The sequence below is a fragment of the Schistocerca gregaria genome, chromosome 3, assembly GCF_023897955.1.
Source record: "Schistocerca gregaria isolate iqSchGreg1 chromosome 3, iqSchGreg1.2, whole genome shotgun sequence".
NCBI lineage: Eukaryota > Metazoa > Arthropoda > Insecta > Orthoptera > Acrididae > Schistocerca > Schistocerca gregaria.
In genome coordinates this window covers 448,851,630-448,877,574 of record NC_064922.1, presented here as the reverse complement: position 1 = coordinate 448,877,574, position 25,945 = coordinate 448,851,630, and the positions used below count along the sequence as shown (strand labels likewise).

Below are 25,945 nucleotides of genomic sequence, written 5' to 3'. Positions count from 1 at the left end.
GTCCTCCCTCGGGCATGGGTGCGTATGTTTGTCATTAGGATAATTTAGGTTAAGTAGTGTGTAAGCTTAGGGACTGATTCCCTTAGCAGTTAAGTTCCATAAGATTTCAAACACATTTGAACATTTACAGATACCTGTTATTAGAAATCCTGTTTGCCGGAAACTTACTGCACGAGACATATATTCAGACTAGAATGCACTGATCTAAACTGTGTGCTGTCTACTAACACAAAAATAAAACTTAGTGGCGTGACGGAGTTTCACACTAGTAATATTTACTCTAGAAGCTGCCCTACACAAAATTATTCACGATACTTACGCAACAACAAAAACTGCGATTAATTTTCTAACCACTAGTCTACACAGCAAAATACACACGTACAGTTCAATTCTTTGCAGAAGCAAGTGAACAAAAAACAAAGACTAAATTAATTCACTGTTTATCAGACAAGTGCTGTTGCTGCTCTGCTGCGCGTCCTCTCGGCTCGGCGGCTGCCACTGTAAGGTGCATAGCAGTGGGTCCCATTGTACCAGTTACAAGGATTTTTGTCCCGTTTCGTTCACGTATAGATCGAGGGAAGAATGACTGTTTAGTTGCCTTTGTGTGTGCTGTAATTAATCTAATATTGTCCTCCCTACGGAAGCGATATATTCCGAGAGTCATCATTTGGAGACAGTTTTTGATTATTTGTTAGTGGACTTTCTCGGGAAAGTTTATGTCGATTTTCAAGGGTGTGCTAGTTTAATTCCTTCAGCATCTCTGTGACACTCTCCCGCCGTTCAAACAAACCTGTGATCATTCGTGTTGCGGTTATCTATGCACGCTCAGTTTCCTCTGTTAGCCCTGTTTGATATGGATACTACACACTTGAGCAGTATTCAAGAATAGGTCGCACAAGTGATTTGTAAATAATCTGCTTTGTAGAGTGATTGTGTTACCCCAGCATCCTACCAATAAACCGAAGATTGTTATCTGCCTTACCACAATTGAGCCTATGTGATCGTTTCATGTCGTATCCCTGGAAATTATTATACCCAGGAATTTTTACGAGAGGTTATTAAAAACACTATGCCCTGAATTATTTATGTGAAAACTCCTAAAGTGTTCTAAATAAAAGTTATTAACATTCAGCGTCTTTATTCTTCATGTCTGCATATTTATTTCTCAACGTCGTCACCCTGGTGACGAACACATTTCTCCCAACGAGAGACCAGTTTTCTGATACCGTCACTGGGCTTGTGGCTCTTCATCACTGTCAAATGGAAGTCATCGAAGGCATTCTTTAAGTTTTGGAAACGGATGACAATCGCATGGGGCAAAGTTCGATCTGTAAGGGGGATGGTCGAAGATAGTGGACCCAAGGCGTCGGATTGTGGCAGATGTCGTAGCGCTCGTGTGCGGTTTGACATTGTCATACTGAAGAACAGGGTGCTCCAAGTATAAACGAACTCTTCGAATTCGAAGACAGCGCCATGCAGTCTGCTTCACTGGTGTTTCTGAATACAATGTATTTATAGTATCACTTTCACAGTACAACATATTGGTAGTGACAAAGAACATCAAGACTATATGCCATGTAGAACCAGTGGCAACGTTGTAGGACGTTTACAGTAAACGATTCACCACACTAAGAGAGTATTGGTTTTAAAAAACGTCTCATCGCGGCGGGAGCCGCCTTGCTCAGACACTCGACGATTTTCTGCAAGAGAAGAAGCGAATTACTCTGTCTGCAATTTGCCTATATCAAAGCTGATGGCCATGCGTGTTTCTTTCTGATCAATCACAGCAGACAAATGGTTCAAATGGCTCTGAGCACTATGGGATTTAACATCTGTGGTCATCAGTCCCCTAGAACTTAGAACTACTTAGACCTAACTAACCTAGGGACATCACACGCATCCATGCCCGAGGCAGGATTTAAATCTGCGACCGTGGCGGTCACGCGGTTCCAGACTGAAGCGCCTAGAACCGCACGGCCACACCGGCCGGCAATCGCAGCATTTGTTATAACTCCACCCACTACAGGTTTTGTAGCATATCACGGCCGTCGTTTCTCTCGTATGGCAGAGTTCATCTTCTGCTATGTAGTACTGAGATAAACAGCTTTTTCATTCATTTGCGAGTTTTAACACAGGGAGTTACACTAAGTCACCAGGGTTTTGAGTTGTGTTTCTCCGGAAGTTTATCTGCGATCTCTGACGGCGTTCCTGTAGAGAGGCTTTCCAAAGTGGCGTTGTTAAAAGCAGGGAAAAGGGCTGGTTTTTCTGGAGGCCTGTGAAGTGGCTCCGGCGTCTCATTGTGTCCGCTGTATGTCCCACTGTGAAGTTTTTGGCCTACAGGGGCCGGGCGTTGCCGTCGTAAATATTCTCCTCCCTCAGAAATGTGTCTCATAGCTCAGGTCTGGGAAATTACTAGTGTGAATGTTAGTGGTTTATATTCACGAGATGTTGGTTTGTTTGTTCGCTTTGTCTATCAATGAAATTCGTACATTTTCACGTAACTATGTCATGTGACATATCGCGTTAACCACAACTGTTTCAGAAATTCAGTGTAATGTGTGTTAGTTGTTTGACACCTTACATATCACCACCAATCCACGATAATTTTTGCAATGAAGTTAGACAATGGTTAAGGCATTGTCTAAGTCAGTCAAAAGTTATACTTTTTCTCAAGTATTGGTTATTGGTTAGCCATTTAGTCTAGTCTTTATTCTATTTAACTCTATTGGTTTGCATACTTTAGTTTTTAACATGCTTAACATTCTTAATGATTTAATTGTCTCCCTCTAGTGAGAACTACAAATCTTTAAACTGATATCAATTTCTTTTTCTTATATATTTAAATGTGTTGTGCGCCTTTTTGGTTTTACACCGAAGATGAGGAGCCTCTCACATAGATCTTTTAATTCTGTTTTCTAAACAACTTACAATTTAAATCAACTCAAAAATTTGAATAATTTTAGACTTAATTCAGAAATTCAGTGTTTACATTCTGCTGTTTGTTTCACAAAAATTATGACTAATACAAATATAACCAACACTAAATAAGTATCAAAATTATTCTTTAGCAAATCATACTCATGTCAAAATTTTGATTTATGAAAAATTCAAAAAGTGTTATAGTCGAAAACGATGTTCATAAACACATATTATTAAAAAAAATATTGTTCCAAACAGACAATGTGCTTTTTAAGAGATGGTCCTTTTATAATAATGTGTGAATAAAATTTTAAAATATTAGACTCATAGACAGTAAATCAACTTTAAAAATGTTACTTTTAAGACACAATATATAAGAACTGGTTTTATTTTTAACATATTATTCTAATTAATATTGTAATTATATAAAACATTTCTTTCCAAAAAAGTACTCTTGCATTACTCGTGAGACGAAGATTATGCAAAGATTGTTATTCAGTTCTTTTTCAGACACTTACACATGTTGTATAGAGAGATGAATCGATATTAATACTTCTAAGCCCTATGTTCATTGTCTGACACTGATCTTTACACATTTCGACCTCTACTTTCACACAATGTCTACGAATGTTCTTGCATGAGTTTGATGAAGAATGTCTTTTTACAAAGGTGAAGGACATGTACGAGATGTCCGCCGCCTAACCTTTGGGTGAGCACCGTCATTCTTCATCGAATTTTGCAACCGGAGGTTGCTGTAGTTTTGTGTGGCCTTCATAATAATGTGGACCTTTTAGTGTGGAATCTCGTGGAGTATTGGTTTTAAAAACGTGTATTTTTTCTTCTCAAGACATTGCTGAAGGTATTTATATTTTTATAGCACTTTGCAGACAACCAGTGTACAATAGGATGGGTAATTGGAAAGGTATATATTGAAATATTTTCACCCATCTTCTCTCTTCAACATCAGTCTTGGGGCTCTTCATCTTCTGTTCTGCCAAGCATCTTCCTTTCTTCAGACTTAAATCTTATCTGTTTTCTGGGCAGGATATAGGAAATTATTGATTACTAGTTGCTTTGAAGTTCATATTCGATGATTAGGATGTGTAGTTCAGCATTGAATGAGTTTCCTTCAACTCTGTAGTTCAATATAATATCGCAGTCTGCTGGCGACAGTGCGTTTTCTGTACGTAATTTGTTGTCAAATTGTACCTCAGCCAAGCCGGGGTTTCATCGAGGTGTTTTGATGTTAATGCGCACTGGCTGCTGTTTGTTTTTTTGTGGCCCGTCGATCCCTGCAGTCTTTCTGACCTCAGTATAGTTCTAAAGTGAATTTTCACAAGACCGGGACTCAACGTCTATCTTCTTCTGCTTTTCCACCGTCCATGTACTCGCTTTATAACGGCAAGGTTGCTACCGCCGTTAGGTACAAGGGTAACGTTGGTTACAAATCGGCATCCCTCTCGTACCCTTGCCGGCGCCTCAGCAATGTAGAAAAAATATTAATCTCGCCCATTCATGTGCCATATACATTTTCAGTTGTCGTCCACTGCATCGTCATGGGCAGTAGACGATTGTCACTTCTTATGATGTATTCCATATGGCGAGAGCATTTTACTCTTAATTCTGTTCAACTGTTATTATATGTGAGTACAGTCTCCTCATAAATATGTTCAGTATAATAACCATCTAGTCTTGGTTTTTCTTCACGTTAATGATTTTGTAATCTCTTTAGGTAACTGTTCGGCATTTCTGATGAAGCCAACCATGATGTCGAAAGCAGGGTATAGGAAAATCTATTTGTAACCAGTTGACTGAATGATACACACCATATACTACAGATTCAAAAAGTACTGTGGAGTCAATTGAACATGAGACTGGCACATTATACTGATAGGTCTACAAACTTTACACCTCCTTATGACAGCATCTTACAACAGAACCACACAGTCATAATAGTGACTAGAGGTTCCGTAAAAAACCAGGTTATTTGGCGATGTTAGAAGCTGAAGAAATATGATTTACATTTTCATCTACTTGTATTTTCAGCAACCTCTTTATTTCTGCTGTTTGAGCTTCCTAAACGTAGCTAATGTTGCTGGCGCTGTCTGGCACTGCATCGGCTGGTATCGTCGAAGTTTTGCATTATTTCCACAGCAAGTCTGTCGCTATGAGAAATCCACTGATGAAGCCTGCTTCTCCACGTCTGCACAGTAAGTGTTTCTGAACGATGTGGTTGTCATACTCGCAGACCGTAACGAATATCTTGCGCACCAAGAACATTTCATAGAACTTCTTCATTTACACAGTGGTTGTAATTAAGGTGCAGCTACTCAAAGAGGTCCACTGTGTAATTATCGTATGGCTGCGAAACTTGGTATATTCCGTATACTAATGTCGATCCGATTTACGATGGACAAAAATCAATTCCAATTTTGGCCACCAGGTACAGATCTAGCCTTCAACAGCATCTATCTCGTCTACATCTCCGGTGCTCATATTGAACAAGTTGCGGAAGAATCGATTAATAACAAAATAAGGGTTCTACATTTCCCATTTGACCTTTGTGTACAAGTTCTGTTACAATCCATTATACATAGAAACATTTACACTACTTGCCATTAAAACTGCTACACCACGAAGATGACGTGCTACAGACGCGAAATTTAACCGACAGGAAGAAGATGCTGTGATATGCAAATGATTAGCTTTTCCACCGACTTCTCATACACAAACAGCAGTTGACCAACGTTGTTGTGATGCCTCGTATAAGGAGGAGAAATGCGTAAAAACACGTTTCGGACTTTGATAAAGGTCGGATTGTAAGCTATCGCGATTGCGGTTTATCGTATCGCGACATTGCTGTTCGCATTGGTCGAGATCTAATGACTGTTAGCAGAATATAGAATCGGTGAGTTTAGGAGGGTAACACGGAATGCCGCGCTGGATCCCAACGGCCTCGTATCACTAGCAGTCGAGATGACAGGCATGTTATCCGCATGGCTGTAACGGATCGTGCAGCCACGTCTCGATCCCTGAGTCAACAAATGGGGACGTTTGCAAGACCACAACCATCTGCACGAACAGTTCGACGACGTTTGCAGCAGCATGGACTATCAGCTCGGAGACCATGGCTGCGGTTACCCGTGACGCTGCATCAGAGACAGCAGCGCCTGCGATGGTGTACTCAACGACGAACCTGGCTGCACGAATGGCAAAACGTCATTTTTTTGGATGAATCTAGGTTCTGTTTACAGCATCAAGATGGTCGCTTCCGTATTTGGCGACATGGCGGTGAACGCACATTGGAAGCGTGTATTCGTCATCGCCTTACTGGTCTATCACCCGACGTGATGGTATCAGCTGCCATTGGTTACACGTCTCGGTCACCTCTTGTTCGCATTGACGGCACTTTGAACAATGGACGTTACATTTCAGACGTGTTACGACCCGTGGCTCCACCCTTCATTCGATCCCTGCGAAACCCTACATTTCAGCAGGATAATGTACGACCGCATGTTTCAGGTGCTGTAAGAACCTTTCTGGATACAGAAATTGTTCGACTGCTGTCCTGGCCAGCACATTCTCCAGATATCTCACCAATTGAAAACGTCTCGATAATGGTGGCCTAGCAACTGGCTCGTCGCAATTTTCCAGTCACTACTCTTGATGAACTCTTGTTAAAGTTGCATGGGCAGCTGTACCTGCACACGCCATCCAAGCTCTGTCTGACTCAATGCCCAGGAGTATCAAGTGCCATATTACGGGCAGAGGTGTTTATTCTGGGGACTGATTTCTCAGGATCTATGCACCCAAACTGCGTGAAAATGTAATCACATGCCATTGCTAGTATAATATATTTGTCCAATGAATACCCATTTATCATCTGCATTTCTTCTTTGTGTAGTAATTTTAATGGCCAGTAGTGTATACAGGTCTTCCTTACATTCAAAGTGACAGATTTGCACCTGACGGTTAAAATTGGAAATTTTTTCCAGCTTAAATCGGTTTTGCGTTAACGAATAGTACTAAGTTTCGCTGCCCACACTGGACCTCTAGGAGTATCTACACTTTAGTTACAACCACCCGATATTTTGGAGAAAAGATGACATAACATACAATTGATTAAATATATATTGATTAAATATAGGTCTTTGTGTAATGAATTGTTGAGCGCTCGCAGTACTTACCGGAAGGCGTACCCGAAGGCCATAACGGCGTCGCTGACGAACTGAAGCTGATCCTCGAAGGCGGTGTTGTTGCGAGTCAGCACCTCCTTGGTGGTGCACGGCGTCGTGTACTTGGAGTTGTACGGCGTCAGCGAGCTGTTGGGGTACTTGCAGTGGAAGTGGTCCTCCCAGAACTCTGCAATGGGCACAAGAAGCGGCGTCACTATTCGCCAGTTATTCGGAAGCCCTGTGCGCGGTACCGGACAGAGGGAAGGAGGTGCCGGAAGGGGTCGAAGAGGGTCGTGTTGGTGGTGCAAAGCCTTCTGGGAGTGCGAGGCGATAACGATGTCGGAGTAGCACGAAAAGAAATTAATGGTGGAAATAAAAAGAAGGAACGTCTACAAAGCGAAAGCTAATAAAAGGAGAAAAGATTTCACTTCTGTGTTGGAAGTACAGAGGGCGAGAAAGTTGAAAAGAGTTGGGCGGCTTTAAAATAACAAAGGAAAGAGTAGGCGGCGAGACGTTGTCTTAATGAGAGTGTTTGTCATTCGGTGGGGCACTGAAACACAAGAGACGGCGGCGCACGCAATGCTACTCGTTTAGGCTGTTCTCCATCTTTTAAAGACTGCTTTTTTATAGCAGCTGCGATTAACAACAGAGATATGACAGGCAATGTAATCAGGACTGCTAGTGCTAACATAAATACCCACGGCATGCTTGGGCGTGGAATGGCTGACAGTGGATGGCAGAAGGAAAGCAAGCACAAGACCGAGAGCTCGCGAATAGTAATTGGCTCGTAACGACGCTATGCTGCACGTCCCCGTAAGCCACTGGTCCACTGAAACACGGCCCGCAGTCCAGGAATATGGCGGCGGAAAATGGATCGTTATCTCTTCTGCCAATGTTTACGTGCTGCCGGGCCCCGGATAAAGCGCTTACATCAAGTTTGGGCGATAGCGATACATGCAGGGTCATTAAACCGCAATAATACCGTGCCGACTACAGAGGGTTGGTGTTATCTTGAAGAACGGGTATTAGTTTCCATAAACCGGGCGGGCCTGCTGCGAACCATTCCTGAAAGACGGAGGCCGTTTGCGTCCTGCCGCAGGAGCAGATTATCGTAGTGCAGCGTGGGACAGAATGCGTTGTGCCGCTTTAGAGCGGATAATTCAGAATATGGGAGGGCGAGGTATTGCCGCCTAGTCTGCACTTGCTGGGGTGCGGCTCAACATCCCATTAACGTGCTATCTCGCATAAAGTCGTATATCTTTTATCACCGCTATGTCCACTGGAATAGAATTTAGTCGAATTAAATCAGGCGATGCTGAGGGAATTAGATTAGGAAATGAGACACTTAAAGTAGTAGATGAGTTTTTCTATCTGGGAAGCAAAATGACCGATGATGATCGAAGTGGAGAGGATATGAAACGTAGACTGGCTATGGCAAGGAAAGCGCTTCTGCAGAAGAGAGATTTGTTAACATCGAGTACAGATTTAAGTGTCAGGAAGCCTTTTCTGGAAGTATTTGTATGGATGATAAATAGCTTAGACAAGAAGAGAATAGAAGCTTTCAATATATGGTACTACAGAAGAATGCTGACGATTAGATGGGTAAGCCACGTAACTAATGAGGTGATACTGAATAGAATTGGGAGAAGAGAAATTTGTGGCCCAACTTGACTAGAAGAAGGAATCGGTTGGTAGGACACGTTCTGACGCATCAAAGTATCACTAATGTAGTGTTGGAGGGAAGCGTGGAGGGTAAAAATCGTAGTGGGAGGGGGGGGGGGGGCGCAAGTGGTGTATACGCTAAGCAGATTCAGAAGGAAGTAAGTAGCAGTAGTTACTCGGAGATGAAAAGGTTTCCACAGGATAGAATAGCATGGACAGGTCCATCAAACCAGTCTCTGGACTGAAAACGATAACAACATGTCCAATGTTAGTTCTGGCTTGCAGGGTGACTTATTTAACTCTTCCACCTCAATATAACTTTCGAACGCATTCAAAATACTGATATTGTGTTTCCTTTCAGAGGAATGCTCTCGGAACAAAAATAAAATAGAAACCAACTTTCTCAAAGTGAATCTTTCTCACTGATGCAAAGTTTCCACTGTTTTGACACCTAGTAATTAAAAAAAGTGTTTGACTTTTGCGGTAAGACTCTTACTGACTGCTCTATCCACGTGTGCTTCAGGACACAGAGGTATTGGCAGAACTGAAGCTGTGAGAATATATATAAATATATGTGTGTGAAACTCGAGCAATTTATTTTGGACATCGAAACATTACAAAATAGTCGAGCGGCCTAAGGCGCTGTAGCCATGGACTGTGCGTCTGATCCTGACAGAGGTTCCAGTCCTCCCTCGGGCATCGGTGTGTGTGTGTGTGTTTGTCCTTAGGATAATTTAGGTTAAGCAGTGTGTAATTTAGGGACTGATGACCTTAGCAGTTAAGTCCCATACGATTTCACACACACACATTACAAAATGTTCTAATGAACGTGGTTCGAAAATCATTCGTTAGGGAGGTATGAATGGAATATCCTGTTGTGACTGTTCATAGCGCAATTTACGTGAAATGTGCGTTCTTACTCATTTTCTTGTTTACAGTTGGTCATAGCATTTATTTTGTTTTGTGTATCTAATGCCGGAAATGCACTATGGATTTACAGCATCCTACATTATTTGCAGGACGGCAACTTGTGCTAACCAGCTCGATTTAGATACAGCCGAAGTTGCAAGATTCCCTTTTTATTGAATTGATTTGCCTAGTTTTCTGGTTACGTGAACCAGTCTTCAAATCACCTTGCGAGACAAAGTTAGAATTACACTATATCCAATAAACTGTTACAAAAATTATTTAGTGCTCTAATCCCCTGCAGAAATATTGAACCGTCCATAATAGTGAAAAAGTGTTGCCGATTCAGGATTTTGTGCAAGAACTGACGCCTCGATTATGTCCCATAAACGTTCAGTGGAATTCATGTCAGACATTCTGGATGGCCAAACCATTCGCTCGAATTGTCCAAAATGTTCTTCAAACCAGAATCGTGACGCGGTGATATGGTACATTATCATCCAGAAAAATTCGATAGTTGTTTGGGAACGTTATGTCCGTAAAGGGCTGCAAATGGTTTCGAAGTAGCCGAACATAACCATTTCCAGTCAATGATCGGTTCAGCTGGACCAGAGGACCCAGTACATTCCGTGTTAACACAGCCCACACCATTATGGAGCAACCAGCAGCTTGCACAGTGCCTTGTTGACAACTTGGATCCATGGTTTCGTACTGCCTGCGCCTCACTCGACCCCTACCAACAGCTCTTGCCTAGTGAAATCGGGACATCTGACCAGGCCACGTCTCAGATCGAACCGATATGGCAACGAGCCCACGAGAGGTGCAGCAGTTAACGTGCTGCTAGCAAAGGCAATCGCGCCAAATGTGTGCTGCCATAGCCCATTTACGCAAAGTTTCGCCTTATTGTCCTAACGGATGCGTTCGTCGTCCGTCCGATATTTGTTTCTGCTATCTCACGCTTTGTTGCTTGTCTGTTAGCACTAACAACTCTATACAAAAGCCTCTGCTCTCGATCGTTATGTGAAGGCTGTCAGCCGCTGCATTGTCCGATGTATCTCGGAGTATTGGTTCTCTAACGATTTCCGAAATGGAATGCCCCAGGCATCTAGCTCCAGCTACCATTCCGCGCTCAGAATCTGTCAAATCCCGTCGTGTGGCCTTCATCACCTCGAAAACTATTCCACATGAATCACCTGAGTGCAAACGACAGCTCTGCCAATACACTGCCCTTTTATAACTTGTATACACAATACTATCGCCATCTGTACATGTGCATATCGCTATGCAATGAAATTTGTCAGCCGGCCGAGGTGGCCGAGCTGTTCTAGGCGCTATAGTCTGGAACCGAGTGACCGCTACGATCGCAGGTTCGAATCCTGCCTCGGGCATGGATGTGTGTGACGTCCTTAGGTTAGTTAGGTTTAAGTAGTTCTAAGTTCTAGGGGACTGATGACCTCAGAAGTTAACTCCCATAGTGCTCAGAGCCATTTTAAACCTTTTTTTTTTAAGTTTGTCATCTGAGTGTATAACAAGATACAGAACGTATCGTATCAGGGTATACGTTCCAGACACACAGAACAGTGTTTTCCGAAATAGCGTATAAACGGTGTTAAGATTTTACAGATAGGTATAACGAAGTCAAATTTAATGATGAACAATGACAGAACAAATTCATAACTGATAGCCTACTTCCTCTGGCCACGAGTATACCTCAGATAGGGGGTGCCAAATGAGGATGTAGATAATGTCTTTATTAGAATTCCAATAATCGAGGGCAAAACAATTAACACAATAAAAGTACAAGTCAATCTCCACACTTGGGCTCTTTAAAATTTTCCCAAAACAGCAGTACATTTAATACCAACGAACAGTAGACAGTAGCACCGCCACATACTAAGTATACAGACAAAAGTCATATGCTATAGCGAGACGTAACATCGTTCGCTATGAACCATAAAATAGTGTTGGGAAAAACCAAACGGGAAAGAAACTGAAAAATCATCACCACCTTTCACGATATATCACATTCGTCAAGTACTTAACCAGAAATAGACTTAAGGAAATATAAGACTATAAACCATTTTCAATGACACTTCATAAGTAAAGACAGAAATTAAAACGCTAAACTGCCTCTTACGCTGCACCAAACGGCACTAATTGTTAGGACAAATAGAGGCAAAAAACAACTTGATGTATCTATGTAATCAAACAATAAGGTAGTACTTTGAGATACGTAAAAAAAAATATGAAGAGTTAAAGCCAAAGGTTAGCGGCCATCATGGTGAGAGCAGGGAATGGAACAGCTCCAGGGAAAAGACGGAGGTAGGAAGGAGGAGTGGGAAAGGTTGGAGGAGGAAATGTACATGAAGTGGCACGTGTCTGAGCAAGTACAGATAATTTTGTCCGGTAAGATGTTGCGGAAACAGGTAGGGGCCATAGAGATGGTCATGAGTAAGTCATCGCCAGACGTCGAGGCTGAATTCCGTTAATGTCTGTCCGTCGCACTTCACGAGGGTTTTCATACTCCCACATGTGATTCTTATGATAATTGAAGGGCCCATCACGTTAAAAGTCATCCTCATCAGTGAATAAGCTACCCGATAAGAAACACAGCACACTCACCTAACCTGCGTTGGCGGAAAATTGTTCTTGGCTGAATGTCTGCCTCATTTAACCCTTGCACCCACTGCAGATGACACGGATACAGAAGATTTTCACGCAGGATGTTCCAAATCGTCAAGTCATTAACGACTTCCATTCTCGCAGTTCTCGTTGTACAAGTAGACGGAATTTCACAGTTCGAAGAACCGTTCTTCGAGCTCAGGCGTTTGTTCATCCCATCTGGAACTCCATTCTCGAATGGATCCATCTCTCGTAAGTGCTGGTTGAGTTGTATAGTCATTCTTGCGCAAGGAAACTACCACCAAGGGTAAAGTTCAGCATGAAGTTGTCTTGCTGTGTCTGAATTGCCATCTGCTAAATCGTACGTTTAGTGCATAACCACTTCGGTATAGAAACAGCAAATGTCGCAAGATTCACTTTTTACTTAAATGTTTGGTAGCATATATCCCTATTTATTCCTCTTTAGTTGTCCTCCCCCCATGAACCATGGACCTTGCCGTTGGTGGGGAGGCTTGCGTGCCTCAGCGATACAGATGGCCGTACCGTAGGTGCAACCACAACGGAGGGGTATCTGTTGAGAGGCCAGACAAACGTGTGGTTCCTGAAGAGGGGCAGCAGCCTTTTCAGTAGTTGCAGGGGCAACAGTCTGGATGATTGGCTGATCTGGCCTTGCAACATTAACCAAAACGGCCTTGCTGTGCTGGTACTGCGAACGGCTGAAAGCAAGGGGAAACTACAGCCGTAATTTTTCCCGAGGACATGCAGCTTTACTGTATGATTAAATGATGATGGCATCCTCTTGGGTAAAATATTCCGGAGGTAAAATAGTCCCCCATTCGGATCTCCGGGCGGGGACTACTCAGGAGGATGTCGTTATCAGGAGAAAGAAAACTGGCGTTCTACGGTTCGGAGCGTGGAATGTCAGATCCCTTAATCGGGCAGGTAGGTTAGAAAATTTAAAAAGGGAAATGGATAGGTTAAAGTTAGATATAGTGGGAATTAGTGAAGTTCGGTGGCAGGAGGAACAAGACTTCTGGTCAGGTGACTACAGGGTTATAAACTCAAAATCAAATAGGGGAAATGCAGGAGTAGGTTTAATAATGAATAGGAAAATAGGAATGCGGGTAAGCTACTACAAACAGCATAGTGAACGCATTATTGTGGCCAAGATAGATACGAAGCCCACACCTACTACAGTAGTACAAGTTTATATGCCAACTAGCTCTGCAGATGATGAAGAAATTGAAGAAATGTACGATGAAATAAAAGAAATTATTCAGATAGTGAAGGGAGACGAAAATTTAATAGTAATGGGTGACTGGAATTCGAGTGTAGGAAAAGGGAGAGAAGGAAACATAGTAGGTGAATATGGATTGGGGCTAAGAAATGAAAGAGGAAGCCGCCTAGTAGAATTTTGCACAGAGCACAACTTAATCATAGCTAACACTTGGTTTAAGAATCATGAAAGAAGGTTGTATACGTGGAAGAACTCTGGAGATACTAAAAGGTATCAGATAGATTATATAATGGTAAGACAGAGATTTAGGAACCAGGTTTTAAGTTGTAAGACATTTCCAGGGGCAGATGTGGACTCTGACCACAATCTATTGGTTATGACCTGTAGATTAAAACTGAAGAAACTGCAAAAATGTGGGAAATTAAGGAGATGGGACCTGGATAAACTGAAAGAACCAGGGGTTGTACAGAGTTTCAGAGAGAGCATAAGGGAACAATTGACAGGAATAGGGGAAAGAAATACAGTAGAAGAAGAATGGGTAGCTCTGAGGGATGTAGTAGTGAAGGCAGCAGAGGATAAAGTAGGTACAAAGACGAGGGCTGCTAGAAATCCTTGGGTAACAGAAGAAATATTGAATTTAATTGATGAAAGGAGAAAATATAAAAATGCAGTAAATGAAGCAGGCAAAAAGGAATACAAACGTCTCAAAAATGAGATCGACAGGAAGTGCAAAATGGCTAAACAGGGATGGCTAGAGGACAAATGTAAGGATGTAGAAGCTTATCTCACTAGGGGTAAGATAGATACTGCCTACAGGAAAATTAAAGTGACCTTTGGAGAGAAGAGAACCACGTGTATGAATATCAAGAGCTCAGATGGCAGCCCAGTTCTAAGCAAAGAAGGAAAGGCAGAAAGGTGGAAGGAGTATATAGAAGGTTTATACAAGGGCGATGTACTTGAGGACAATATTATGGAAATAGAAGAGGATGTAGATGAAGACGAAATGGGAGATACGATACTGCGTGAAGAGTTTGACAGAGCACTGAAAGACCTGAGTCGAAACAAGGCCCCCGGAGTAGACAACATTCCATTAGAACTACTGACGGCCTTGGGAGAGCCAGTCATGACAAAACTCTACCAGCTGGTGAGCAAGATGTATGAGACAGGCGAAATACCCTCAGACTTCAAGAAGAATATAATAATTACAATCCCAAAGAAAGCAGGTGCTGACAGATGTGAAAATTACCGAACTATCAGTTTAATAAGCCACGGCTGCAAAATACTAACGCGAATTCTTTACAGACGAATGGAAAAACTGGTAGATGCAGACCTCGGGGAGGATCAGTTTGGATTCCGTCGAAATGTTGGAACACGTGAGGCAATACTGACCTTACGACTTATCTTAGAAGAAAGATTAAGAAAAGGCAAACCTACGTTTCTAGCATTCGTAGACTTAGAGAAAGCTTTTGACAATGTTGACTGGAATACTCTTTTTCAAATTCTAAAGGTGGCAGGGGTAAAATACAGGGAGCGAAAGGCTATTTATAATTTGTACAGAAACCAGATAGCAGTAATAAGAGTCGAGGGGCATGAAAGGGAAGCAGTGGTTGGGAAAGGAGTGAGACAGGGTTGTAGCCTCTCCCCGATGTTATTCAATCTGTATATTGAGCAAGCAGTAAAGGAAACAAAAGAAAAATTTGGAGTAGGTATTAAAATTCATGGAGACGAAGTAAAAACTTTGAGGTTCGCCGATGACATTGTAATTCTGTCAGAGACGGCAAAGGACTTGGAAGAGCAGTTGAACGGAATGGACAGTGTCTTGAAAGGAGGATATAAGATGAACATTAACAAAAGCAAAACGAGGATAATGGAATGTAGTCAAATTAAATCGGGTGATGCTGAGGGAATTAGATTAGGAAATGAGACACTTAAAGTAGTAAAGGAGTTTTGCTATTTAGGAAGTAAAATAACTGATGATGGTCGAAGTAGAGAGGATATAAAATGTAGACTGGCAATGGCAAGGAAAGCGTTTCTGAAGAAGAGAAATTTGTTAACATCTAATATAGATTTATGTATCAGGAAGTCGTTTCTGAAAGTATTTGTTTGGAGTGTAGCCATGTATGGAAGTGAAACATGGACGATAACTAGTTTGGACAAGAAGAGAATAGAAGCTTTCGAAATGTGGTGCTACAGAAGAATACTGAAGATAAGGTGGATAGATCACGTAACTAATGAGGAGGTATTGAATAGGATTGGGGAGAAGAGAAGTTTGTGGCACAACTTGACTAGAAGAAGGGATCGGTTGGTAGGACATGTTTTGAGGCATCAAGGAATCACAAATTTAGCGTTGGAGGGCAGCGTGGAGGGTAAAAATCGTAGAGGGAGACCGAGAGATGAGTACACTAAGCAGATTCAGAAGGATGTAGGTTGCAGTAGGTACTGGGAGATGAAGCAGCTTGCATAGGATAGAGTAGCATGGAGAGCTGCATCAAACCAGTCTCAGGACTGAAGACAACAACAACAACAGTTGTCCTTTACCTTGTTTATCTCCAGTCTCAAGGTCTGGAGTCGAATTATTCAGGATCATCTCAACAGCCCCTACCTACACTATGCGATCATATGTTTTTCATATTAGGTGCATTTTTCTGCAACCTACTGCCGAGTACTCCATAATAGCGACCTCAGTAGTCATTAGACAATGTGAGAGAGCCGAATAGGGCACTCCGGGGAACTCACGGACTTCGAACGTGGTCAGGTGATTGGAGGTCACTTGTGTCCCACCTCTGAACGCGAGATTGCCACACTCCTAAACATCACTAGGTCCACTGTTCCCTATGTGCTAGTGATATGGAAAAGTGAAGAGATGCGTACAGCACAAAAGCGTACAGGCTGACCACGTCTGTTGACTCACAGAGACCGCCGACACTTGAAGAGGATCGTAATATGTAATAGGCAGACAAATATCCAGACCACCATACAGGAATTCCAAACTGCGTCAGGATCTACTGTAAGTACTATGACAGTTAGGTGGGAGATGAGAAAACTTGGATTCAGGTTCGAGCGGCTGCTCATAAGCCACACATCACGCCGGTAAATGCCAAAACGACGCCTCGCTTCGTGTAAGGAGCGGAAACGTTGGACGATTGAACAGAGTAAACATGCTGTATGGAGTGACCAGTCACGGTACACAATGTGGGGATCCGATGGCAGGGCGTGGGTACGGCGAATGCCGGGTGAACGTCATCTGCCCAGCGTGTGTAGTGCCAACAGTAAGATGTGGAGGCGGTGATGTTATGGTGTGGTCTTGTTTTTCATGGCAATATCACAGCACAGGCCTACATTGACGTTTTAAGCACCTTCTTGCTTCCCAGTGTTGAAGAGCAATTCGGGGATGGCGATTGCATCTTTCAACACGATCGAGCACCTGTTCATAATCCACGGCCTGTGGCGGAGTGGTTACACGACAATAAGATCCCTGTAATAGACACAGAGTCCTGACCTGAATCATATAGAACACCTCTGGGATGTTTTGGAACTCAGACTTCGTGACAGGCCTCACCGACCGATATCGATACCTCTCCTCAGTACAGCACTCAGTGAAGAATGGGCTGTCATTCCCCAAGAAATCTTCCAGCACCTGATTGAACATATGCCTGCGAGAGTGGATGCTGTCATCAAGGCTAAGGGTGGGCCAGTGCCATATTGTAGTCCAGCATTACCGATGGAGGGCGCCACAACTTGCAAGTCATTTTCAGTCAAGTGCTCGGTTACTTTTCATCAAATAGTATATTTCCGCAACGTCTCTCTGGTAAAAAGTGACTGTACCATGTCAGACACCTGCCACTTCATCTACTTAATGATGTACATATGAACGCAGTCCAATTCCATCGCACTTTACAAGCACAGCCCGTCAGTATCTCAACAATCTTTTCCTTTGGGGACTTTTAAAACCCTTGGTGTATTCAATTTCCCGAACCAATGTCGATATTCTGAGGAAACATATCCAAAATAGATACGACCGAATACGAAACACAAAAGAAGTGTTCACAACTTAGCCGGCCGCGGTGGCAGTGCGGTTCTGGTGCTGCAGTCAGGAGCCGCGAGGGTGCTACGGTCGCAGGTTCGAATCCTGCCTCGGGCATTGGAAATGTTATAAGTGTATCATTTTTGTGCCGTGAATAATAAATGCTTTCATACCTCTCTGACGAAGACTTTTCGGATCCGATTTCATTTGAGCTTTTTGTTAAGTTTCAACGTCAAGATTAAAGCCCTGTATAATACAGTAAGAGCGGTGGTGACGAAAGGCAAGATTCCAGGTTTGGGTCCCTGCCGGGCACATAATTTTGAGGTGATACTAAATTTTAGAAACTAATATGTACTCATAACCGTATTAACCAGCGTATTAAGCAGCAATATATTTCTCTCAAGTGAAATTTTGCCGTTTGTGGTTCCAGAAAAGTGGTTATTTATGTGACCGATTTGCTGATATTACCATTTCATATCCTCGGATCGCCGTGCAGTGAAAATGCTGTTAAAATTGTAGTTCATGTACTTCATTTTGCGGTAAGTTGAAAGACGCATTACTTGGGGGCTGTCAGAGTGCAGCACCTGGTTGTATACTCCTCTTCGCTCTGATAGGCTGGCTTATTTAGTGTCTGTACTTTTATGAAACGTTCTTGAAGAGCCAAAGAAACTGGCACGCCGCCTAATATCGTGTAGGCCCCGCGTGAGCACGCAGATGGGCCTCATCACGACGCAGAATGGACTCGACTAAAGTCTGAAGTTGTGTTGGAGGAAATTGACACAATGAATCCTGCAGGGCTGTCCATAAATCCGTAAGAGTATTATGGGGGGGGGGGGGGGGGAGGGGTGGAGGTCTCTTCTGATCAGCACGTCAGAAGGCATTCCAGATATGCTCAATAATGTTGATGTGTGGGGAGTTTGGTGGCCACCGCAAGTATTTAAACTCAGAAGAGTATTCCTGGAGCCACTCTGTAGCAATTATGGAAGTTTGAGGTGTCACATTGTCTTGCTGAAATTGCCCAAGTCCGTTGGAATGCACAATTAACATGAATGGATGCAGATGATCAGACAGGATGCTTACATATATGTCACCTGTCATAGTCGTATGTAGACGCATCAGGGGCCCAATATAATTTCAACTGCACACGCCCCAAACCACCACAGAGTCTCCACCAGCTTGAACAGATTCTTGCTGACACGCAGGGTCCGTAGATTCATGGGGTTGTCTCCGTACTCGTACACGTCTATCCGCCTGGTACAATTTGAAACGAGACTCGTACGACCAGACAACATGTTTCCCGTCGTCAACAGTCCAGTGTCGGTGTTGATGAACCCAAGCGAGGCGTAAAGCTGTGTGTCGTGCACTCATTAAGGGTACGCGAGAGGCCCTTTGCCTCCGAAAGGCCATATCGATGATGTGTCGATGAATGGTTCGCACGTTGACACTTGTTGATGGTCCAGCGTTGAAATCTGCAGCAATTTGCGGGAGCGTTGCACTTCTGACACGTTGAACGATCCTCTTCAATTGTCATTGGTCCCGTTCTTGCTGGATCTTATTCCAGCCGCACCGATGTCGGACATTTGATGTTTTTTGAGGACTATGCACACTACACTCGTGAAATGCTTGTACGGGAAAATCCCCTCTTCATCGCTACCTCGGAGAAGCTGTGTCCCATCACGTGTGTGCCGATTATAACACCAAGTTCAAACTCACTTAAAGCAGAAATCGATCTAATAACTGCGCCACACGCTTGTTGTTTTATATAGGCGTTGCCGTATTTTGCCTCTCTGAGTATATTTGGATATGCGTGTCTATATACCAGTTTTTTTTGTCGGTTCAGTGCATATTGCGTGTGTTTCGCGACACACATTGGCAAAGATTTGTCATGGTTAGCAGAACAAGACTTTCAGAACCAGTCTGGACAACAGTTATTTCTGTGTAAACAATGTCTTCATCAAATTATAAACTCCACCAGATAGCCTACAAAAGTCTCATTTCAACACTGCAAAAGCACACATATTAGCAATAAGAAGAAGAAACAGTGACATGCCGCTTAGGAATATTTGAGTGTACTGATCGAGTAGATTTTGAACAAAAGATGCAGTCAATAAAGAATAACAACTTATAGAGTATCCACGATTAATAATCACATTGTCCATCAAATGTCCCCAGGAAGTTAAAGGCTGTTAAATTATACGTCTTAAACGATACATACTGTATTTTACATATATGATAATAAAAGACTTTTTCACTCTAGAACGTTTTTACACGGTAGTAATATATACCCCTGGAAATGGAAAAAAGAACACATTGACACCGGTGTGTCAGACCCACCATACTTGCTCCGGACACTGCGAGAGAGCTGTACAAGCAATGATCACACGCACGGCACAGCGGACACACCAGGAACCGCGGTGTTGGCCGTCGAATGGCACTAGCTGCGCAGCATTTGTGCACCGCCGCCGTCAGTGTCAGCCAGTTTGCCGTGGCATACGGAGCTCCATCGCAGTCTTTAACACTGGTAGCATGCCACGACAGCGTGGACGTGAACCGTATATGCAGTTGACGGACTTTGAGCGAGGGCGTATGGTGGGCATGCGGGAGGCCGGGTGGACGTACCGCCGAATTGCTCAACACGTGGGGCGTGAGGTCTCCACAGTACATCGATGTTGTCGCCAGTGGTCGGCGGAAGGTGCACGTGCCCGTCGACCTGGGACCGGACCGCAGCGACGCACGGATGCACGCCAAGACCGTAGGATCCTACGCAGTGCCGTAGGGGACCGCACAGCCACTTCCCAGCAAATTAGGGACACTGTTGCTCCTGGGGTATCGGCTAGGACCATTCGCAACCGTCTCCATGTAGCTGGGCTACGGTCCCGCACACCGTTAGGCCGTCTTCCGCTCACGCCCCAACATCGTGCAGCCCGCCTCCAGTGGTGTCGCGACAGGCGTGAATGGAGGGACGAATGGAGACGTGTCGTCTTCAGCGATGAGAGTCGCTTCTGCCTTGGTGCCAATGATGGTCGTATGCGTGTTTGGCGCCGTGCAGGTGAGCGCCACGATCAGGACTGCATACGACCGAGGCACACAGGGCCAACACCCAGAATCATGGTGTGGGGAGCGATCTCCTACACTGGCCGTACACCTCTGGTGATCGTCGAGGGGACACTGAATAGTGCACGGTACATCCAAACCGTCATCGAACCCATCGTTCTACCATTCCTAGACCGGCAAGGGAACTTGCTGTTCCAACAGGACAATGCACGTCCGAATGTATCCCGTGCCACCCAACGTGCTCTAGAACGTGTAAGTTAACTACCCTGGCCAGCAAGATCTCCGGATCTGTCCCCCATTGAGCATGTTAGGGACTGGATGAAGCGTCGTCTCACGCGGTTTGCACGTCCAGCACGAACGCTGGTCCAACTGAGGCGCCAAGTGGTAATGGCATGGCAAGCCGTTCCACAGTACTACATCCAGCATCTCTACGATCGTCTCCATGGGAGAATAGCAGCCTGCATTGCTGCGAAAGGTGGATATACACTGTACTAGTGCCGACATCGTGCATGCTCTGTTGCCTGTGTCTATGTGCCTGTGGTTCTGTCAGTGTGATCATGTGATGTATCTGGCCCCAGGAATGTGTCAATAAAGTTTCCCCTTACTGGGACAATGAATTCACGGTGTTCTTATTTCAATTTCCAGGAGTGTATGTTAGTGGAAGATCACACATTCAGAATCTGTGCCCAGACTGTCTTTGTGTGTTCCATGCGATCTCTAGATATGACATATTAATGAATTACTTTTGGAAACGTGTTTGCAATTATTTGTGTATGAAAGTACTTGCCAAACAACGTACGAATCATTACGAATCGTCACATGTACTTAATTACAAGCTTGCTTGTGTGAATTAGTTACATTCACGTTGTGATTTAATATTGTATTAAGCCAGCATATATAGTATTATTCTAAAATTCTTCGTGTATGTATAACTAACTAATTAGCTAAGAAAGATCAGCGCGTAAATAAATGTGACAGCGTTACGTAAATGCTCATCATTTGCATTTCCCCCTGCGCGCATCTTACGTAATAACCACGGAAATAAAATCAGGTACATAAAACCACGAAGGGAGCAAGAAGCTATGAAAATGATGATCGTACACAGTGTTCTCTCTGTCACACGCCATAAGGTCGGTATGTTGAGTAAAAACGTAGCTTTTTATTGTGACAGCATTATAATCAGCTCTAGAATAATGATGAAGTCGGGATTTCTCGGTACGACCATTTCACGAGTACCAGGACTATCAGGAATTCGGTGAAACATCAAATCTCCTACATCGCTGCGGCCGGAAAATGATCCTGCAAGACCAGTTATGACTGAAGAGAATCGTTCAACGTAACAGAAGTACAACCATTACACAAATTGCTGCAGATTTCATTGCTGGACCATCAACAAGGGTCAACGTGCGAACCCTTCAACGAAACATGATCGATATGGGCTTTCGGAGCTGAAGGCCCACTCGTGTATCATTGATGACTGTACATCACGAAGCTTTAGGCCTCGCCTGGGCCCGTCAACATCGACACTGGGCTGTTGATGACTGGAAACATGTTGCCTGGTAGGACGAGTCTCGTTTCAAATTGTATCGAGCAGATGGTCGTGTACAGGTATGGAGGCTCTGTAATGGTGTGTGCGTGTGTGTGTGAGGGGGGGGGGGGGTGGCATGCAGTTGGAGTGATATGGGACCCCTGGTATGTCTAGTACAACTCTCACAGGTGACACGTACTTAAGCATCCTGTCTGATCATCTGCATCCATTCATGTCCATTGTGCATCCCGATGAACTTGAGCAATTCCAGCAGAACAACGCTACACCCTACACGTCCATAATTCCTACAGAGTAACTCCAGGAACACTCTTCTGAGTTGATACACTTCCTCTGGCCATCAAAGTCCTCAGACATGAACACTATTGAGCATATCTGGAATGCCTTGCAACGTGTTGTTCAGAAGAGATCTCCACACCTTCGTACTCTTACGGATTTATGGTCAGTCTCGCGGGATTCATGGTGCCAGTTCCCTCAAACACTATTTCAGACATTTGTTGAGTCCATGTAACGTCGTGTTGCGGCACTTCTGCGAGCTAGCGGGGGCCCAACACGATATCAGGCAGGTGTACCACTTTCTTTGGCTCTTCAGTGTACAATAGCGCTACCTGCAGGCTAGGCTAGCATCTGCGTCTCTTTTCTAGCATGCATTTCTTGTGGTGTTTTTTTTTCAGCCTCCTGTATTTACAGGGTACATCCTCCCTTCATTATTTATTCCCTCAATAATTTTGATCATCATCCATTACTAGCCTTCTAGCGTTGACAGAGAGTAGAAATGAGTGACGCATGGGTGCTGAAAAATCGGAATCATGGCCTGGAAGTTATCGTGTGATGCGTGTATCTGAAAAACAACCGATAAATTGTTGAATGAATCGGGGCATAGAACTTAATGGTGCCTTCTTTCGATAGTCTTCTGACGGAGAATAATACAAGTTGTAAAATGCTGTATATGGAGTTCTGTTTGACTTTTAGTTTAAGAAGACAATGTTTATGCCTGGAACGCATATTCACCATTCTATGGATTTCACTAAGCTGAGTCGGGAAAACGTCAGTATTCATCCGCCACTAACAACCTCTGTCATAACAGATCAATGAAAATGAACTTTGAAACTTGATTTTCCCATTCACTTTAGCTACGTGTGAAATGTTTGCATGGTGTCTTACACCACGGTACGTTTATCGGCAGTATTTTTTTTAAAATTTATTTCCGATAATTTGTTTTCGTCAGATCTCACAGGTCTGAAATTTATCAGAAATAGTTTTTATTCATAGAAATATGTGAAAATTTTTTTTGTCGGTTTCCAGGAAACTTGCAGCAAAAAGTTGTAGAAATAAGTTGATGTGTTCATGAAAATACACTTGATTATGATGTGGCAGCTGTGATTAATAAATTCTGTAACGTTAGCACATTATCGGTTGCAACCATTTAAACTACGGGCCATACTGGTGGTAGGCGTGTGCAATATAACACTTACGAAACTGAGTGGCGACACTGACTTTTGAATTTTGCGTGCGTAGGGTAATATCGTACTCGAGTTGTTGTTTGGCTACACGAGAGAAGGGAGAGGGCGAAACCCTGTGCCAGTACGTAGTCTCACGAATATCACCGAAGCCATCTCCTCATATGAACAACGAATTGCCAAGAGTAGTGTGGCAAGACATGTCAGTCCAAGAGGTAAGACTGACACGTCTGAAATTTAATCCATGACATTATTGTGCAGTCTGATGATCATGAAATTTTTAAAAACTCGTTCCTTTGCTCTTCACAGTCGCTGAAATTTTTATTCAATTCCAGGATTGGAACTGACAGTTGCGTTGCGCGATAGTGACTTCGGCTGCTGAAACATTATTTGCTGTGTTCTCGTTAAGTTACACTGTTGTAGTGACGAAACTGTATCTGGCAGATGACTTTGAGACCCGCTTACAACTTGGTAATCCTACGAGAACCTCACTTTGAAAAGTGCATATCAGTCATTACAGTAAACTGCACGCTATCGTTATTTGATTCAGTGTAAACATTTTACATGTTATTTGGTACCTATGTATTTTTGAACATTTGAAATTTATATTATTAGTACTACTAAGGCAATCGGTGGAGAGCGAGTGTGTGTGTGTGACGAAAAATGAGGCAGGTTGACACAAAGAGGTGCCTAGCAATAGATGAAAGAAGCTGTGATGGATGTCGCTTTTTTGCGACACTTTGAAGAGTGGTACAAAACACTGAAAAACAATGAAGCGCCAGAATAATCACATTCTGTGGAAGTTATTGGGCTGATTAATGGAAAAATGTACAGCATTGTAGGGAAGACCTATTGCACAGATATTAATAATTATAGCTGCCATCCAGAACCCAGGACGTTTATTTGTTCCTGCTGCGTCTGTAATAGGAACCAAATAATTCAATATGGCTGGGAGCGAAATTAAACAGATGGTTATTCATTGCAGCCGTAGAATGAGTAGAGCAAATGCGTAAAATACGTGTGCGACAGACAGTCGTGAGAAACTGACTGTCATCGGCTAAGCACGCTCAAGAGATGATGAACTTGTCAAAAAGTGACACTCTAATTATACCAAAATCGTCTAGGATCAACTGAAAACACACATTCTGAAATCGTTAACTACGTTACCCCCAGCCTTACTTAAATTCTGCATGTTTGCATTTTGTTCCAGACTTTCATATGATTGCATGCTCCCCCTCCTCCCCATTTTCTGCAGGTATATTTCAAGTGTAATGCTCCTGATATTTTGTATTTCGTTTGTATTTTTTGTTTATACACAGGGTGACTTTTCAGTGTATGCGGAAAATCACACGACGTTCAGATAATGATGAAAGGAATCAAAAAGTCATGCACCATTTTCTACGGAAACCAGCATTTTCTACAGCTCTTAAAGGCGAGTAATTTATACACACAGTGGTCTATGGAGACCTGCTCATGTGGCTCGAAGACAACTTCAAATTTTTTTCCCAGAGAAGTTTTCGTTTTTTTCCTAAAGCAGAATTTAGTTTCTTCTGATATAAGTTAATTTTCCCGAAGAACAGTTTTAACTGTCTTGAGGAAGGCCTTAAACATCTTGAAGAGCTTTATTTATTTCTGGAAGAAGGGTTTAAATTATTTCTAGGAGACGACGAGTCTCAAAAATTGCTAGAAAACAACTGTGACGTAAAAGTCTGACGAAGAAAGCATTGCTGGGAAGTGTAAGGTCGGGTTATGGGGATAGAATGGAGGTCCTAAAAAAAGTACCTTGCGAGATGGAGAGGGAAGCTCATTACGTGGCGGATTAACTAGTCCAAGTGTGGTTTTTAGGTGGTTTTCGACGCTAGTTTAGTCAAATGCTGTGTATGTCTTCAATTTACGCCTTATCTACATCTACATCTACATGTCTACTCTGCAATTCACATTTAAGTGCTTGGCAGAGGGTTCATCGAACAACAATCATGCTATCTATCATTCCACTCCCTAACAGCGCGCGGGAAAAACGAACACCTAAACCTTTCTGTTCGAGCTCTGATTTGCCGTATTTTATTTTGATGATCATTCCTACCTATGTAGGTTGGGCTCAACAAAATTTTTTCGCATTCGGAAGAGAAAGTTGGTAACTGAAATTTCGTAAAAAGATCTCGCCGCGACGAAAAACGTCTTTGCTGTAATGACTTCCATCCCAGTTCGCGTATCATATCTGCCACACTCTCTCCCCTATTACGTGATAATACAAAACGAGCTGCCATTTTTTGCACCCTTTCGATGTCCTCCGTCAATCCCACCTGGTAAGGATCCCACACCGCGCAGCAATATTCTAAC

General features: G+C 43.2%; 1 protein-coding gene across 1 annotated transcript in view; it reads right to left on the bottom strand.

Annotated features, from left to right (window-relative positions):
- Window positions 1-25,945, bottom strand: part of LOC126354248 (metabotropic glutamate receptor 4-like) — a 769,434-nt gene that overhangs the window by 192,823 nt on the left and 550,666 nt on the right. Inside the window, exon 5 of the mRNA XM_050003756.1 lies at window positions 7,107-7,281. Within this exon, the coding sequence (XP_049859713.1) occupies window positions 7,107-7,281 (175 nt within the window). The remainder of the gene's footprint in view (window positions 1-7,106; window positions 7,282-25,945) is intronic.